The 17,686-nt window shown below is 43.6% G+C and overlaps 2 protein-coding genes across 9 annotated transcripts in view; one reads left to right on the forward strand and one right to left on the reverse strand.

Annotated features, from left to right (window-relative positions):
* Nucleotides 1-17,686, forward strand: part of LOC144093249 (glutamate receptor ionotropic, delta-1-like) — a 108,872-nt gene that overhangs the window by 53,486 nt on the left and 37,700 nt on the right. For all 8 annotated transcript variants that reach the window (XR_013306246.1, XR_013306247.1, XR_013306248.1 and 5 more), the window contains 11 exons: nt 2,303-2,356; nt 4,610-4,783; nt 4,871-5,032; nt 7,029-7,148; nt 11,836-11,937; nt 12,659-12,781; nt 12,848-12,922; nt 13,000-13,336; nt 14,221-14,362; nt 16,482-16,677; nt 17,508-17,674. Coding sequence is in view for 3 of the 8 variants with exons in the window: in XM_077626603.1 (XP_077482729.1) it covers nt 2,303-2,356; nt 4,610-4,783; nt 4,871-5,032; nt 7,029-7,148; nt 11,836-11,937; nt 12,659-12,781; nt 12,848-12,922; nt 13,000-13,336; nt 14,221-14,362; nt 16,482-16,677; nt 17,508-17,674 (1,652 nt within the window). In the remaining 5 variants the exon portion in view is untranslated. The remainder of the gene's footprint in view (nt 1-2,302; nt 2,357-4,609; nt 4,784-4,870; nt 5,033-7,028; nt 7,149-11,835; nt 11,938-12,658; nt 12,782-12,847; nt 12,923-12,999; nt 13,337-14,220; nt 14,363-16,481; nt 16,678-17,507; nt 17,675-17,686) is intronic.
* The window catches only part of smim36 (small integral membrane protein 36), a 117,577-nt gene that overhangs the window by 10,718 nt on the left and 89,173 nt on the right, over nt 1-17,686 (reverse strand). The window lies entirely within an intron of this gene.

The raw sequence follows: 17,686 nt of genomic DNA on the forward strand, positions 1-17,686 counted from the left end.
AATTAAACGCTGATGTTAAGCAGGAAGTATGATCAACGCCAGCATACCTGTCATTCGCAAGATGAATGCGCTTGAGCCGCCGCACTCCAACCGGGGTGAAAAATGACACAATTACCTTCCCGTGATGAAAAGCGAACGTGTGCGCCTGTGTGCGTATTTGTGCGGAAGCTTGTAAAAGCACAAAACATCATGATACCTCAACTTTTTGGTGGCTTTGGGAATCACTCACGCATTGTGAAGATACACATGATGAGCCCACACACACACACACACACTGAACACAGATGGTGTCAAGTTGCCCCGGGAGGCCATTTTAGCCTTGCTGGCCCAAGCTTTTGTCTATCTGCAACCATATTGTTTGCGAGAGTCCATCAGCCATGCCGGCGCCATCATGGCAGTGAACTACACACACACACATGCAGTCACAGAAACAAAATCACAGACACGCGTAGGAGCACGATGGAATACCTCGCCCGAGGACGGCAACACGCAGACGTGCGCATGCTGTTGCATACAAATGGACGGGAAGCTGCGTGGTCTCCTAGCAACAGAGTGGGAGACGCACTTGAGGGGGCGGGACTAATCGGAGAGTTTCAAAAACCCTAAAATCGAAGCAGGCACTCAGTCTACAGATGTGAAATTGAAACTGCTGGGTCATGACACGCACAAGCACTCCCAACCGAAACTGCTCAGTCATGAGTTCATGTTCAAAAAACACACGTGAAGTTTTAGTTTGTGGTCAGTCACACACACACACACACACCGTGACCGGACGTTTGGTCGCCGGACTTTTGGTCGCCGGACGTTTGGTCGCCGGACTTTTGGGTCTTAACAAGTTCTCCAACAAAACACAATAAAAGTACAGGAAATTTGGAGCTTTTCTTCAGCCTAATAATTAATAGGGCATTAAGTATGACTAAATAATAATTCGCAGTTTGTATTTAGGGAATTTGAGCAACAATTTTAAGTAGTAATTGTCAATAACCCTCCGGGTGACCAAAAGTCCAGCGACCAAACGTCCGAGTACCCACACACACGTGCATACACAGGTGCGCCATTCAATGCCTCATTTCCATTGCACTCACAGGTGTGCCACTCTTGTCTGCATTTCCATCGCCATGGTGACCCTCATGGCCTCTTTCACTCTGTATGCAAATAAGGCGTCTGGACCTCAGCCCCCCATCACGACGAATAGGACCCTATCCATGTCGTCCGTGCGGCGGTTTACATGTCGAGAGGCGGTCCTCGTTTCGAATCTCTATGTTGAAGCAGGCTTTTTGTTTTGGCCGCCACATTCCACCGTCATATGAGTGTCATTGAAGACCAATTGTCCATAGGCGATTGGGATTGATTTTTGTGCGATTTCAGGCAATCACGCGCCTAACGAGATCATCTCGTCATCTCCGACCATTTGTCGAATCATATCAAACGCGTGTACTCTGTATGTTCACAATCTCTTTCACTGCGGTGTTAAGTGTGTGCGCATTTGGCATTAAAAGCAGATGTAATGTAGAAAAATAGGTGGGGTGCAGAGGGGAGGGAGCCTTCTATGGAACCATTTCATGCGCCTCTAAAAGCAGGGAAAATCTGAACAGTCACAACATCAACAAAATACGACACGGGACCAGTCAACAATTCAATGGCCATGTTCTTCTTTTGTTATCGCATTTTTGGCAATAACAGGGTTATGTAAATGCATTCAAAATCTTGAATAATTGTATATATCGATTTAAAACCAGATCAATTAAGCTATTTGTGTTTTTCAAGTGAAGTAAGTAGTTGTTGCTATCTAAAAAAAGTCACATCATAGCTCAGTGTAGTTGAAACATTTTGTAATATTTTGTCAGAAAAAGTTTGGGGTGTGATGTGTTTGTGATGGGTTTTCCAATTGAATGGAATATGCCAGAAAACATCATTTTAATCATTTTTATAATGGTCAAAATGCATTTACAATAAGGTCAGCTAATCTGGTTATTTATAAAGCCATAGGTTAACACCATAGTTTTACTTAAACAATGTTTCTAAAAAAACACAAAAACCACCATCGATTATCGATTGGTTGTTGATTAGTCAATTCCGCATCACCACCATAATTGATTTAAGAATTTCCACAGTTGCTTACATAAACAGGTCATTCCAAAAGTCTGACAAAAATAGAATATTGACGATACCTGCTGTTTACTGGATGTAAACAGTCAAGAACATACTGTAAGACAAACAACATACTATACTACACTACTATCTGTGTCACAACTGTTGCTTTGTTTTCTCTAACAAAAGTTATTTTTCGTTGTCTTTGCAGGCAGTCGAAACCAATCTGGCCTCCAAGGACAGTCACTGGGTGTTTGTTAACGAGGTACGTTTATCAATACCTTTTATAACATTATCAATGTACACAACAAACAGGGTGTGGACCACAGGTGGTCCGCCATGTTGTCATCACGGTTTTAACCGTCTTCCTCTCTACTTTGAGCATCCAAATAGCCATGTTGGCAGCCAATTAACAGTGTTATTGAGTGCGTGTTTGTGTGTGTGGGGTGGCGTTTTGCCACATACTGCGGGCAGAATCGCACTTATCCGACAACGGCTTCAAATTCACACATTAACTAATTCCCCTCTGCGTTCGTTAATGACGTTTCAGTTCTGTTTTTTTCACGATTTTGTAAATTAGCGACCAAAAATAAATATTGAAATGGCAGTGGCCATGTTTCACCGCTATTAGGCGTTCCTTCCATTTGAACTGATGCAAGTCTCTACTACGTCAATTGAATTGGGATCTATTGCCATCGTAAGTAGGCATTTAATAAGTTATGAATGAACCCTCACCTCAGAAACTTGCACATCGATTTAGGCCTTTAGGTGAGCAAGCCACTTTGTAAAAGTCTCCACCATTGTGGCGCTCGCAAGCGTTAATGAGATGATTAGCAAACAAAAGGCGAAGAAGGTCACTCGCCGGCTTCCTAACCGGCTCATCCGTCTTCCTCTGCTTGCCTTTCATCCGCCAACGCCCGCCGAGTAGACCCGTCGCTAGTAACTGGGAGTGGGAGGGAAGGGGGGAGCGTACCCCCGGGCCACTCAGATAGGGGGCAAGAGTTCTTTCTGGAAAAGGATGAAGAGGTGAACGTGTAGCAAAAAATAGCTAAGATGCTTTTTCCCCAGATTAGACGGAAATGTTGTTGATTTGTAGGATGGCACAAGACCACGCGGAGACCAGATGGGGAATATATTGCTTCTCTGAATTGCTGCCGTCGTTAAAGCTCTCTGCTTCATGTTCCTCCTGTTTTCACCCCCCGTCTTATAAGTCCCTGAGATCTTACTTACAAGCCTCATTTACTGCCACTATATAAAGTGAAACTTTGGATTTTATGTGCCTTAGTTTTTGTATTATTTGGTTTTCAGTGATTTTTTTTCCTTTTGTTTTCATTAAACATCGTCCTCGTTTTAGTACAACCTCTCCGTTTTTATACAAAACCACTCCGAGCATTCATTTAGAGCTTTTCATAAATGCTTCATAAAGGATTCACCAGACGGCAAGGTGTATTCCACGGTGAAACGTAAAACGATATCACTCCCACTCTGCAAAAATCTGACCTTCAAAAATACATGCATGGAGCGTTATTTAATTATTATACTTTTCTGGTGGCATTCGACTCGGTAAACGAGAATAAAATATTTTCATTGTGACGACTAAATAAGACTTTCTAAGGGCAAATAAAGCATGCAGAAAAGAATTCTGGTATTATGAGTATGCTTGAATTTTCTAGTTGCTTTTAACAGCAAGTCACTTTAATGTTATACAAGTTTTGCCAAGCAAACAAGTCGTTATTAATGAATGCTTGCATTGTAAAGCCTTGCTAACTGTTGAACATTTTTGCACAATACAAGCCAAATATTCGGGGTGATTTGTTAAAGGACGTCCAATTCAAGGGTGGAGAGAGAGGAAAAAATGTTTGTTTTAAGTGGTCTTCAATAGTCATTATTCCACTTCATTTAGGCATTAATATTGATTACAATCTTATGTTCTTTTTTTGCACAGCTATAATCATAGCTTCAAAAGGGGTTTTTGTAAAAGATTACACACATTTACATTTTATTATGCAAAATTATGCTCTGGAATTCGCCTCTGTCGGCTTTCATCAGTCTGGAATAGATTAAATTAATCACCACTTCGTGGTTTTTGCCCAGTGTAGATTTAGAAAGCATATCGCCAAGTGGCAGAGTGTTTGAGTTGGATATAGATCCGATATGTTGTCATTTTGCCACACAATAAAACTTTTCCGCACCCCGGCACCCCCTAAAAAAACCTGTTTCAGTGATTTTCTAACGCGTTAATGGCGGCATCCCATCAGACATCAAACCGTCGACACGCCACAGTGGAGTGCACTCAGCCCAAAACTGCCGGACTTTTATTTTGGCGAAAATGCCGATGATGAGCCAAAAACATTACTAGTATCCATTTGCAGCCGCCAAATGGATGCTAATGCACTAATTAGTTTGTTTTCCATGCAGAGGGAAATAAGCTCCATTAAGTCACGCCGACATTTTGTTGTCAAAAGCATTGGGATGCAAAAAAAACAAAAGTCCCGACTGACTTGCTATTACGACGCAGGAAATCAGCGACACGGAGATTCTGGAGCTCACCCACAGCGCCTTGGGCCGCATGACGGTGGTTCGGCAGATTTTCCCCTCGTGGAGGGACACCGGCGCTCGCTGCGTGAGAAAAAATCACCGGATATCGTCACTGCTGTGCGACCCGCAGGAAGGCTACTTGCACAACTTGGAGGTAACGATTGAAAAGTCCATCTTAACTCGTTATCCTATCAATCGCATTATCAGCCAGAAAACGGAGGGCCTGCTTTTTTCTCCTCAGGTATCGAACCTGTACCTGTACGACAGCGTGCTGATGCTGGCCAATGCCTTCTACAGGAAGTTGGAGGACAGGAAGTGGCACAGCATGGCCAGTCTCAACTGCATCAGGAAGTCCACCAAGCCCTGGAATGGAGGCTGGTCCATGTTGGAGACCATTCAGAAGGTAGTGTGCGCCTTTAATACTAACATATTTCATATTTTTGCCCATAAAGTCACCATTCATACCACCTAAAACTTTGTTAAATCTCATTCAAACACTTAAATGCCATGTTCACATCACTGCCATTCCTTTTTCTTTCCCATAACAACATTCCCAGTTCCACATATTATAAAAACAATGGACATTTTGCGCATATTTAACCCGCCCCCAACCAACCCCCAAAGACTAAAACCAACCAATAATGTCATTGACACATTTCAATTATCAGGTCTGTGCGTGGTAATAACTTCATAAATAAGTTACAAATAATAAGTTCTCATCTATGATAAAAAGTAAACATTTTTTTAGCAAAATAATTCCAATGACTGTAAATCCCTTAAAAATAACACCATTGGCATCGCCATTGACATCATTCACTTTTCCACATATTACAAAAGTATTCTTTCTTTTGGGAGTAAAAAGTCACAATTTTAACCTGAAAAGCATTCCCGAACAAAATACCCATCAAAGCATTCAAATCCCAATTTCCCATCATTCCCACTCCAACATACAATCCTGATCAAACTCTCAAGACCACTTGATAAATAGCTAGAATTTACCTTTAAGAAATGCGCGGTATCCATTTTATTGCAATTTTTCAACGAGTCATAACATTTTGATCAGGTCTGTATTAAAAAAACAGCATTCTAAATTGACATCTGTAGAGCCAAAACACGGCATCAATATAAAAGCCATCACACGCAATTTCTGCAGCAATTGCATCACTGAGTTTCCAAGAGAAAATCCACACTCACACCTTGACACTCTCAGAAAGTGCTTAACGACATACAAAAAAAAGTTAGTTTTATTTGTCAGTTTTATTAATAGTTAATTCAAGGTCAATATTGGGCCATGTTATTCTTTTATTGGATTTGAATATGGTTGTCCGCTCCATAATAAAAAGTCAGACTTTAAGTGCGCAAAGACGACTGAGCTGACACATCCAGAGTTTTTTCATGTTAACCAAACGCCTGCCAACATTTTTCCCCAGTTGGTAGACAAGGCTTCGACAAAGAAAGGTCTTTTATTTTTCCCACTTTGCCTCTGACGGCTGTCGACGCCGCTACATGGGCTAATGGAAGCCCCGAAATGTCATGTCATCCGCCGGCCGCAAAAACATGGCGTTTGCTTTGATGCCGTTGTACGTGCTGTGCATCACTCGCTAAATAATAGCTACTAAAGACTATTGATGGCTGAGTCCCATTACTGTTTGTTCACTAAAGAAAGGATACAAGATCAAAGATACAGGATCATTTTTTTTTTCGCCATTGACAGTAGTGCCAGGGACTGTTCGTGAATGGTTGCCAGAATGTAACGATTCAACAAAGATAGACGTAAATATATGAAAGGAATGAATGTAGAAGCATTTAATAAAGCACACCAGTGCAACAAATGTATAGAATAAATTTGACGGCCCATAATTGGAGATATTCTTGTTTTTAAAAAAAACTAAAGGAAATTTCTCGGAATATTGACAAAGAAATTTAATGAAATACAATTAGGAGATAGAGAAATGAAGGAAGTTCGCGCAACAATGAGATGGATTTCTTAACAAAGAAATAGCACTGTTTTTGATAGTAGCAGTGTCGCGATGCTTAATTTTCACTTTTGCACTTGAAAGGCTTCTTTCATTCTGGATTAGCATTACGGTAAGGGTTAACTCATTAGCTGGCATTGAAGGTGATGGAATCATTTGAACTAGTAGGCTTGTCAGAAAGTTTTACTGGTTCAAATGAATTGGAAAACTACCAGTGGCAAACTCATTTCTCTTTGCAGAAGGATGAAAAGAGCCTCATTCTTAGATGTCAGTGGCAGTGTAAATGCACAAAATGCCTCATTTTCTTATTCTGTCTGTTAGTTTTACCGTTTCCCTACACCGGAGTGCCTTGAAAATGTCTAAAGTCTTAAAATCACCCAACCTGTAATAGTCCATTTGATTGAACTCGTGTCGCGTCTCCAGGGGAACATCACGGGACTAACGGGCCTGATGGACTTCAAAACCAGCGGCGCCAACTCTCACGTCCACTTTGAGATCCTGGGCTCCAGTTTCAGCGAGACTTTTGGCAAGGACGTCAAAAGGGTGAGTGGACTGCGTCCCCGTGTTTCAGAAAGGCTCGTTTGCGTCTCGTCCACAAAATGGACACCATTCAGACAGTAAGGCGTCATTACGTGAAGTGCGGCCTGGCCTTCACGCTGCTCTTGATCACACACCCGCATTTTCTTCCCGGCTTCCTTTCATTAAACACGGACGTGTAATTGACACGCGGTCTCATCTGCATGCATAACCATTTCAGTGATTTAGTGGCTTGTGGGGGTCCACGTGTCGCCGCACACACACACACCGAGTTGCTGCAGTAATGAAGATTTAATCATCTGGCCCCTCACTCTGAGTTATGAGTCCCTCTGTACTTTATAATGACCATTTTCGCCACACACACACTTATTAGAAGCCTCACCAAGACACAAAGAAGCATGAAGACGTATTGTTGTTATTAGCGGGCTGGTGTTCGTTCCACTGTTTTTTTTAGACGTGGCTATTAACACGCACTTTCATGAATACGTATGCGATCATTAACTTACATGTTCATGCCTCCCATTCGTTCATTTGGGCCGATAAAGACGGCTAATCTGTAATCGAAATTGGATTTCGCATTTACCCACACGCTCGCAAAAGCATCACGCTCGTCGGGTGGCGAGAGGAAGGGAAGTGCCGGTGCGCTGTATTCCACCCGATTCCGATGAAAATGTCATTTCCTGCTTTCCCGCGATGCGGCGCCACGTCGAGTCCCCCCGGCCCTCCCCGGAGTGTCGTCTCATCTCGCCGCGACGATGCGGCTAAATGCTCAAACGGAGCTGGAGTCATTTCCACTCAGGAAGTGTCGTCCAATTTCCGACAAGGGGGCCTCGAGCCTTCCGTCGGGACGCCCGCTGGCTTTCGAGGACTCTCGAGGAAGCCGCGGGCCACTTTTGGTCGAAGGATTATCAAGGCCGAATGACAAGGAATCAGTGAAGCACTACATTACCCATAGTGCGTTTGAGCTGGGATGCATTGAGGCTGTCAGCAGGATTCATTTACAGCTGCACTGCGTCACACTCGTGAAGACAGAGGCCGAGAGAAAGACATTCCGTTCTCAGTTCTCTGCCGTGGTAGCGGGAAAGTGTGGGTGTTGAAACACCATCATTGTCGCTGACCTAACGTGGGGCTGTCCTTCTGCAATAAGAGTTGAAAATGTGGGTGTTCTAACAAATTCAAACCCCCACAAGTGCTACTCAAAGATTTGTACTTGTCTTGCAACTGCAGCCTAAAAACCTGTGGGCTTTTTGTGCCTTGTCACCTGGAAAATGTGAGGGTGTCGAATCATTTGTGTTAACCCGTTCGCCGGGTAAAATGTGGGTGATTTTTATTATTTCGCCATGTAAGATGAGGGTGTTGAATACTTTCGGCACGAAAACTGTGGGTACACCAGGAAACGTATCAGTGCGAATCATTTTTTCTTAATGTGGGTTTTCATCCCTTTCACCTGAAGATTTGTGGGTGTGGAATCATTCAGGATCCATCAGGAATCAGTCTGAATCATTATTCTCTAGTTAAAATGTGGGTGTGAAAGCCATCTTACAATATGGCTGTTGTAGATAATGTTTGGTTGTTGAACCCAGTGATTTTGTCTTGTTTTTTATGCGTCAAACTGTTCTTGATTGCTGTCAATGCAATCCTTAATTGTTTTGCAACATTGAAATCATCTCATTTGGTCATGCGCCCCCCCGGCGTGCCGCTGTGGAGGCCCGCCATCCGTTTGGCAGTAATTGGGACAGCAATTTGTGACCGACCCCCTCAAATGAATTAATTAAACGTGTCGGCCCAGAGGGATAAGCCTCGGGCGGCGCTCATTTCTGTTCCCCAAACTCACCTTCACTTTTCAACAACAATTTCAGCTAAGTTGAAACTCACTAGCTCGCTTGTAGGAACATTAACCGGAGAGGCACCTAATTTGTCATGTGACTACTCCGACAAAAAGGCCTTTTAACACCTAGCAAAGCTCTCATTGCTCATTAGGTAGTAAGTGCGGGTAAAGTGTGGATGCTGTGAACCCTTTAACCAATAGGAGTTAGGGTATTGAACTTTATTTTTTAAGAGTGGATGTATTGAAGCATTAAAGTAGAAAACATTTTAAAGTTGTTTACCCAGTGTGGGTATAAAATCCCTTTTACCATGAACAAAAATCTAAGTGCTAAACCTTTCACTGGGAAAACCTGGGTGTTAAACCATTCCACCAGAAAAGAATAAGTTGGTTGAACATGAAAAGATGTTAGTGTCAATCCTCCTAAATGCCGTAGTCTTGGAGCCTTGCACCATAAAAATTGTGGATGTTGAGCATTTTTAAAAAAATCTGTGGGTTTGGAAACCTTTCAACTGGCAAAATGTGTGTGCTTAGCACTTTCACTGTGAATTAAGTAAGTGTGAACCATTTAACCAGGTAAAAAAATGTTTATCAGTAGAATTGTTAGACTCTTGAACCCTTTAACTGGCTAAAATATGGTTATAAAGTCTTCTAACAGGTGAGACATAGTCATTTGAACTCTTTCCCGAGGAAAGGTGAACGAGTTCAAACCCCTACATACGTCACAGGTGATGCAATACTACTTGATGCCACACCAGCGTGAAAAGTCCACCTGACTGTTGACTTTTGAGCGTGGTGGGAATGAGAAACACAGTGTTGACATTTGAGTAAAAGGATGAGAAGCAATCGGGAATAATGCATGAGCACCCTGCTGATTCTTTCCCAATGTTTGAGATCCGCAAGTGCCCAGAGTGTGACGCGGCCCGTAAACCTGAGCGTCGTGTTGTTGTTTTGCAAATGTTGAAATTGGAAGTGAAATGAAAATGCTCAACCATGATATAACGGTAGACGCTCAATCCATTTGAAGTGGAACTCCCAGTTCAAATGAAATGGACCGATTGGCAGCTCTTTGGAAGAAACTGTCCTTGAGTGTCTTTGTCTTGGCTGCTATGGCTCTGTAGGGGTGCGTATTGTCTTTCATAATGCTCTCTGCCCTAAGACACCAGGATTCGTAGATGCTGGACAGTGTAGGTAGGGGCAGTTGATGATCTTTTGGGCTATGGGCAGGAAAAAGATGCGTCTAATGCCAGAATGAACTTGGACGAAGGCGCGTCGGTTCGATTCTCTCTTGCAAGAAAACCACAGATGAGTCGCCTGTCTCTTTTATTTGCGCGTGCATTTGGGAATGCCTATTGATGAACCTAACATGCACTGTAAGTGTTGTGATATATATTACGCTGACAGTACCTTGACTCATTAAGGCCTTTCACAAATTAAACTCATAATTCAAGATATTTCCCATATGCTCTGACAAACACACCCATCTTAATGTCTGTTTTCTTGTTGCCTTAATTAGCGTCAGGCCCTACGCAATCATTACGGGCGGTGCTAGCCTAACCACGGGCGGCGCAGTCATTAAGGAACAATAACGGCCACGCGGGCGTCGCCCCTGTTAGCTAACGAGGCTAATTAACTCCCGTCACGTCACGCCGGCGCCGACAGCTCCGCTCGCTCACGCCGCTTATTAGCCGTACCGGCTAATGTTCACTTTGTTATCTTATTCCGAGCGGTCATGATGAGGACAAAGAGCACAAAAGGCACTAATGGGGCTCGGCTAGCGTTCGGCCGATCAATGAGCCGCAGATGTGAGTGCAAACTATGGAATTCAATAGCGGGTGATTTTCATTGTGGGTGCATGTCTCCGTGGCAACGCTGATGCACATTCAGGCGACATGCACAATCGGGCCTGACGGCTCGGAGTTCCGCTCTTCCCAGGCTGCTCATCTACCGACAACAAACAGCTGGTGATGCTCCACCGAGTGCGTTTTGTGACTCACCAACAATGTTTATAAGCCCCCCTTGACCTGGCCACCAAAAATCTCTAAATTGTCAGGGAATGAAAGCTAAGATGAATGGGTCGCTAGATTGCAGGAAAACTCGCGATGATGGTTCAGATCGCTCTGACAAAAAAATGGCATTCATGCGCGAACATTAGCGACTTTCACAAACTAACTCTAACGGGAGTGTGATTTGTTATAAAAAGCTTGTTGCTGCCGTCAACAACACACAGTTATTAAAGTAACCAAATAACTCAAGCGAAAACTTTAATAGGTATTTCTTTCAATAAAAAATGTAAAAATTGAAATTATCAACTGCGATACGCTGGAAACCAATTCAGGGTGTCCCCCGCCTATTACCTGTAGTTGGATGGGATAGGCTCCAGACCCCTGGCGACCCTTGTGACGATGAGTAAAACAGAAAATGAATGAAAGAATGAAATGATCACTGAAACCGCGTTTTATATATCATTTAATTCTATTTATATATATATAAAATGGTCTACCGTTTGACAGATTTTTAACAAAAAGCTTAGGGTCAGTTTTACAATAGATGGACTGTACAATGTACGCAAAGAAGGTTAGAAATTGTAATTCTTCGACTTTGCTCTTTTCTTACGGAGTCATTTTCTATTATTTAAAAATAATAGAAACTGATATAACTTGGTATTTATTTATTTTGCCTTTCCAGTGATTCAGAATTAATTCCAACCTTGTCGTCATCAGCCCTTCCCCTATGCCAACCACGTACTTTCCCTCACGTGTTGCGTCTTGTCCACTTGTTCCGCGTTGTCGCGCCAATTTTCGCTTTTCACTTTTCATTTCTTAGTTGTGATTATCCTGCGGTCTCCTTTTATTTTCTTGACGACAGTTGGCCACGTGGGATGCGGTGCACGGCCTGAATGGGAGCCTGAAGGAGAGTCGCATTGAGAGCGGTATGCAAGGAGTCACCGTCAAGGTGGTCACGTTGCTGGTATGTCCGCCATTCAGAATTGGTCTTCCTTGTTTTTGTGCATGTTGTAAAATACACATTTTAAACCATTTGTTCTTTTTTTAATCACGCTGCATTCGATAATCACTATTCACCATCTAGGTCAGGGTTGTCAAACTCCGTTTGGTTCGCAGGCCACTTTAATGCCAACTAGGTCTCATGTGGGCGAGCCCAGTTTATTTTTGGCTTAAAAACGTAACTTATCTAGACGTACGCTAGACGTTCAATCCATTTTGACTAGAACAAAAGTTCATTTGCCCCTCCCAATCTGAATGGATTGGTAGTACAGCAGTGCACACACTTGATTACACAACCCACCAAATTCTGGTTTTGCTGCGTTTTTCTCGAAAAAAAAATGAAAGGCCCACACGTTTCATAGACCTGATTTACGGCTTCACAAAAGTATGACCCAAGCTTTCTGCTGCAGTTTCGCCTTGGCCGTTGACGACTTTTGTAGAGGTAAACAAGTGTTATGCGCCGGCAAAATCAACCGAGGGAGACTAAACCTTTCTTATCAGACCCGTGTTCACAACGCCGTGTTAGAAATCCGCTCACTGCGCTGCCGTCCCCGTGGAATGAAATCCTCCGCCTCGCTCGGCCCCTTTTAATCTCGAGCACCCGCGGGACACTTTATTAGGAACACCGTCTGCTTAGATATAAGCTTCAACTACAAGTATTCTTCTCACGAATGCTCTTCTCGCAGGAGGACCCCTTCGTAATGGTTGCCGAGAACATACTGGGCCAGCCCAAAAGGTACAAAGGCTTCTCCATCGACGTTTTGGAGGCCCTTGCCAAGATCCTGGGCTTCAAATATGACATCTACCAGGTGAGTGCTCCCGTGCAGCTCGTGCTGTGGACTTGACACTCAAAATCGCTTGAACACTTCCCGTAGGTGTCCGACAGCAAATATGGATCGCAGCTTCCTAACGGCTCCTGGAACGGAATGATCGGTGACCTCATCAACAAGGTAAACTGTTGAATGCTGACCTCAGAATGGAGAAAGTTGGAGGAATCCTACCGGTAAATCAATCTGTGGCTGTGCAGAAAGCCGACTTGGCCGTCTCCGCCATCACCATCACGCCTGAGCGTGAGAACGTGGTGGACTTTAGCAAGCGCTACCTGGACTATAGTGTGGGAATCCTGTTGAGAAAGCCTGAAGAAAAGATCAACATCTTCTCGCTCTTTGTGCCTTTCGACTTGGCCGTGTGGGCCTGCATTGCCGCCGCCATTCCGGTGGTGGGGATCCTCATCTTCCTGCTCAATCGGCTGCAGGCCCTGCGCTCGTCAGCCGCACAGAATGCACCGCCGGGCCAGGGCAACAATACCTCTGGATCTCTACAAACCGCCATTTGGATTGTCTACGGAGCCTTTGTACAGCAAGGTGAGCCACACCTGATATCTCACTCACTTTGTTGTTCTTGGTGAGGACACTAGCTAAAATGGCTCTTCCCTTGAAAATTTTGGACAGTTCTGGGGTGGAGGGTTCGATGCCAGGTTGGTCCTCATTGTGTGGAGTTTGCATGTTCTCCCTGGCCTTGTCTGGGTTTTTTCCGGGTATTCCCGGTTTCCTCCCAAAACATCAGTGTGAATGGTTGTCCGTCTCCTTGTTCCCTGCGATTGGGTGGCCACCGATTCAGGGTGTCCCAGGCCTGGTGCCTGTACTTGGCCGGGCTCAAGCAACCCTCCGTACGACCCTGGTGAGGAAAAGCGGTTCAGAAAATGAATGAAAAAAAAGATGTCAAATGCATTTTTTGCTTAGAGGCCTGGCTGACAAATCACTACCAGCCTCACATTCAAAATAGATTGGAGGGTCTATTGACATCAATGCTAGTAAATGAGTTATAAAAAAGACAACTTTAATATCAGGGTTTAGAGATTTTGAGATTAACACGAGCTGTATAATCCGCAATGTATCTTTTTTAAAGGGTGGGCGTCTTAAGACGGCACTAAGGACTCACACAGTTACTCACACACACTCGCACACACACACATATACATAAGCACAATCCCCGGCCTATCAGGTTGCCTTGGAAACCTTTTGGGCCGGTGGGATTGTGATGAGATGCAGCCTTGTAGATTCTGCTGCAGCAAGCATAACATGGTTTTGAACCAAAATGTCACAGGTTTGATACCTGCCCACCAGGGGCCTCCTGACACCTGGGGTCCACCGGCAATTACTGGTAAATAATAAAGACTTTAATTGTAAGGCAATTGCATACCATTTCTCACAACTCATCCAAAATGTGTATCGTCACGTGTTTGTAGGTGGTGACGGCGTGGTAAGCTCCTCAGTGGCCCTGAGGATCGTCATGGGCAGCTGGTGGCTCTTCACACTCATCGTGTGTTCCTCTTACACGGCCAACCTGGCAGCATACCTCACCGTGTCCCGCATGGACCACGCCATAAGGTAGGGTACTCACAAACACTCCGCCTAGGGTACATTCAACTAATTAAGGCCAAGCACGGAGCGCTGTGAAGGCCCTCCGGGAATTGAGTCTTATTATTCTTCCCCGACAAATTCATCTCGATTTTTGGGAGTCTTGGTATGCTTGGTTCCTGCTACCAGTGTGATTGTGTGACGTGAAATGTTCATTGCGTCAACTTAGCTCGGAACCCAGCCTGGGAAAATCAATCATTGAACGCTATTGATGTCCAATCCGTTTTATCTAGTAGAAGCTGAAAGGTATTATTACCCAAAATGAGTCAATAAGAGTAAATAAGAAGTTAGCTATTTTTGGTTGGAGCCTCCATTTTGGGCATTTTTTTGGGCCTGTACCTTTAGGAATCTTTTCAATATTACTAAATAAAGGTCAGCCCTTTCACATTCATTCATCAATCGATGTTGAAAATTCAGAGATCTTACAAATGCACACATGAATATTTGCCTTGCCTAATGTGAGCAGAAAATTTCTTGGTTTGATTTCTAAACATTTCTTTTCATCCGCTAAGATTTCACCAATTTACATGAAATTTGGTGGACAAGGAAACCATACTTAACCCCAAATCTAGCAAGAAATTGGCTATTTTGGGTCTGAAGCTTGTATTTCTATCAAATTACAGGGCTCCTACTTGAAGAAATCTCAGGAATTTCCGGAAAAAAATGTGTTCCTGACACCCATTTAACCAATTGAGAAGTTGAGCATCATGTCAAAACTTGCTGAATGATTACAAACAGACTTGACACTAATATATTAAATATATTTTCACAAGCATGAGAGTGCACCAAGACTGAAAAGCAAGTCATCCATGTTTTAGCGAGGTCCAGATGTGGAACTTTGACAAACTCCTAAATGCTAAACAAAGCTCTCAAGTGTTTGTTGACTGTTTTGCTGGCACATGTCATCTCGGACGCTGGCGAGCGTCCCGGACGCCACCTCGCTGTCGCGTCCCATCAAATCCCTGGCGGAGTTACTTTGTTTTCTGTTTGTCAACGTTATTTATCCAACAAGCTTCCACGGGCGGCCTGGTTCCGTCACTCTATTGTCACAACGCAGAGAAGGTTTGGTGACGTTCCTCTTTCGGCTCTCCCGGGACTTTTTCAGCGCGAGACGCGTGATGATCGACCTCCACCGAATCCCATGAATGGGCTGAGTGTAGATTTGCGTGTGGCGCTGTCTCGCAAAGCGCTTCTGGCCGTGCTAGGTCTGTTATTACACACTGATGGCCGGACCAGCGCTCTTTTAAAGGCACGCCGCCTCTCATGTTTCTGTCTTATGCATGATTTATGAGCTCCGATGCTTAGACGTGGATTAGAAAAATAGCATCCCAGGGAAGCGAAGTGGAAGAAGGAACCAGCACCTCTAACCGTTGCCCTTTTAGTAGGGTGCACCATTCATTCATTTTATGAATTAATTTGAGTTTATTTGTCGGGATCAGTGGGTGAGTAGTTAGCAGGTCAAGGGTTTGTCGGGGGTTGTTCTTTCCGTGCCCACGTGGGTTTTCTGCATGTGCTTCAGTTTTCTCCCACATGGCAACAACACAGGCTGATTGAACATGCCAAATTGTCCTTGGGTACGCGCTTGAATGTTTTTTTTCTCATTTTTTTTGTCTCTGATTGGCTGACACCAATTTAGGACGTACTCCAGCACCCCCTGAGCCCCGACTCTTTTAAGAATGAGCGGCACTGAAGAAGAATGAATGAATTGTCAGGATCAGGCTTCTAACTCGTTAGCTCCCATTGAAGTAGATAGCTGTCCAATCCATTTTGACCTGGAGCCAATACCAGTCAAAAGTTTGAGTAAACTCCCACCTCTGAAACTTTCATAGGCCAGCCCTTTCAGTTCAAATGGATTTAAAGTCAATCACGAAAAATTCAAGTCTATTTTGAGTGAACACCCACCTCTGAAACTTTTACTTACACTAAAACATGATAGTGCACTGAGAGCCCCCCCATTGGTTCTAATGGATCCTTTGTCCATCACAGTCAGTGGCAGTGAATGAGTTAATAGGGCAATACTGAGCAACTGTTTGAAATTGGCTGACATTGGATAAGACAAATACTCGATGGATACTATTTGCGATTTCAGGTCCTTCCAGGATTTGTCACGTCAGATGGACGTGGATTACGGCACGGTGAGGGATTCGGCCGTGTACGACTACTTCAGGAACAAAGGCACCAATCCTCTGGAGCAGGACGGCACGTACGCAGAGTTGTGGAGGACCGTCAGCAAGAACAGCGGCTTGGACTACTCGGTCTCCAGCCCCTCGGAGGGAATACGAAAGGTGAGTTCCTTCGTCTTGGTGTCGACTAATGTTGACGGGCGCCGGGGACGTAATAAGCGCTCAGGTGGGCGTAAAGGTTGACAATTTAACATCCAGATTTGCGAAAATATCTTTTTCCTCCCTTTACTTTTCAGTTAAAGGTTTTCAGTGCAGTAATGATGATTAAATAATGAGCTTATTTGTTTATTGTTTATTGGAAAATAGTCACTTAACTCAAATGACTGAAAATTGAATTTAATGTAATCATTGGTTGGCGCAATCATTTCAGAATATAAATGAAAAAATCATATAATTGCAAATATATTTTTTTCATTTTTTTACCAAAAAAAATGGGTAATTAGCAGCCAGTAATTTTTCTGAATATGATTTGAAAGGAAATGACTTTTTACTTTTGACTTATTTAATAAGGGACATATTAATGAACATATTCATATTTATGTTAATGAACATGATAAATGAAGATAAATGATGACGCATACCAGACACAAAATTGACATTGATTTGGCAATACTTATTCACAGCAAATCATTTGGGGATGTGTTATATTGTAGATAGAACAAGATAAATTTGACAAAAAAATAAAATAAAAATAGGATTGGAATAGAATAAGTGTTCGAGAAAACTTTCCCCATGACGCACCTGTTTAAATTGCCCAAGTGCTGACGTATTTATTTGACTGAATTACCATTATTAATCCCAATTAGTCACCCGCTTTGAGAATCAATCAAGCACAACCCTTTATTCCTTTGTTCCGACGTCAAAGTCTATAGATTAGCGACATGATTATCGAATGGAGTCACAAAGCGGGTCGCCATGGTTCCGCTCCGCAGGCCAAGAAGAGTCCGTACGCCTTTCTGTGGGACATGGCGGTTTTGGAGTACGCCGCCCTTACGGACGACGACTGTACCATCACCGTGTCGGGCAGCGGTGTCAGCAGCAAAGGTTACGGCATCGCCATGCAGCACGGGAGCCCCTACAGGGACCTCTTCTCGCAAAAGTAAGACATCAC

This window comes from Stigmatopora argus, chromosome 18 (assembly GCF_051989625.1).
Source record: "Stigmatopora argus isolate UIUO_Sarg chromosome 18, RoL_Sarg_1.0, whole genome shotgun sequence".
Taxonomy (NCBI): domain Eukaryota; kingdom Metazoa; phylum Chordata; class Actinopteri; order Syngnathiformes; family Syngnathidae; genus Stigmatopora; species Stigmatopora argus.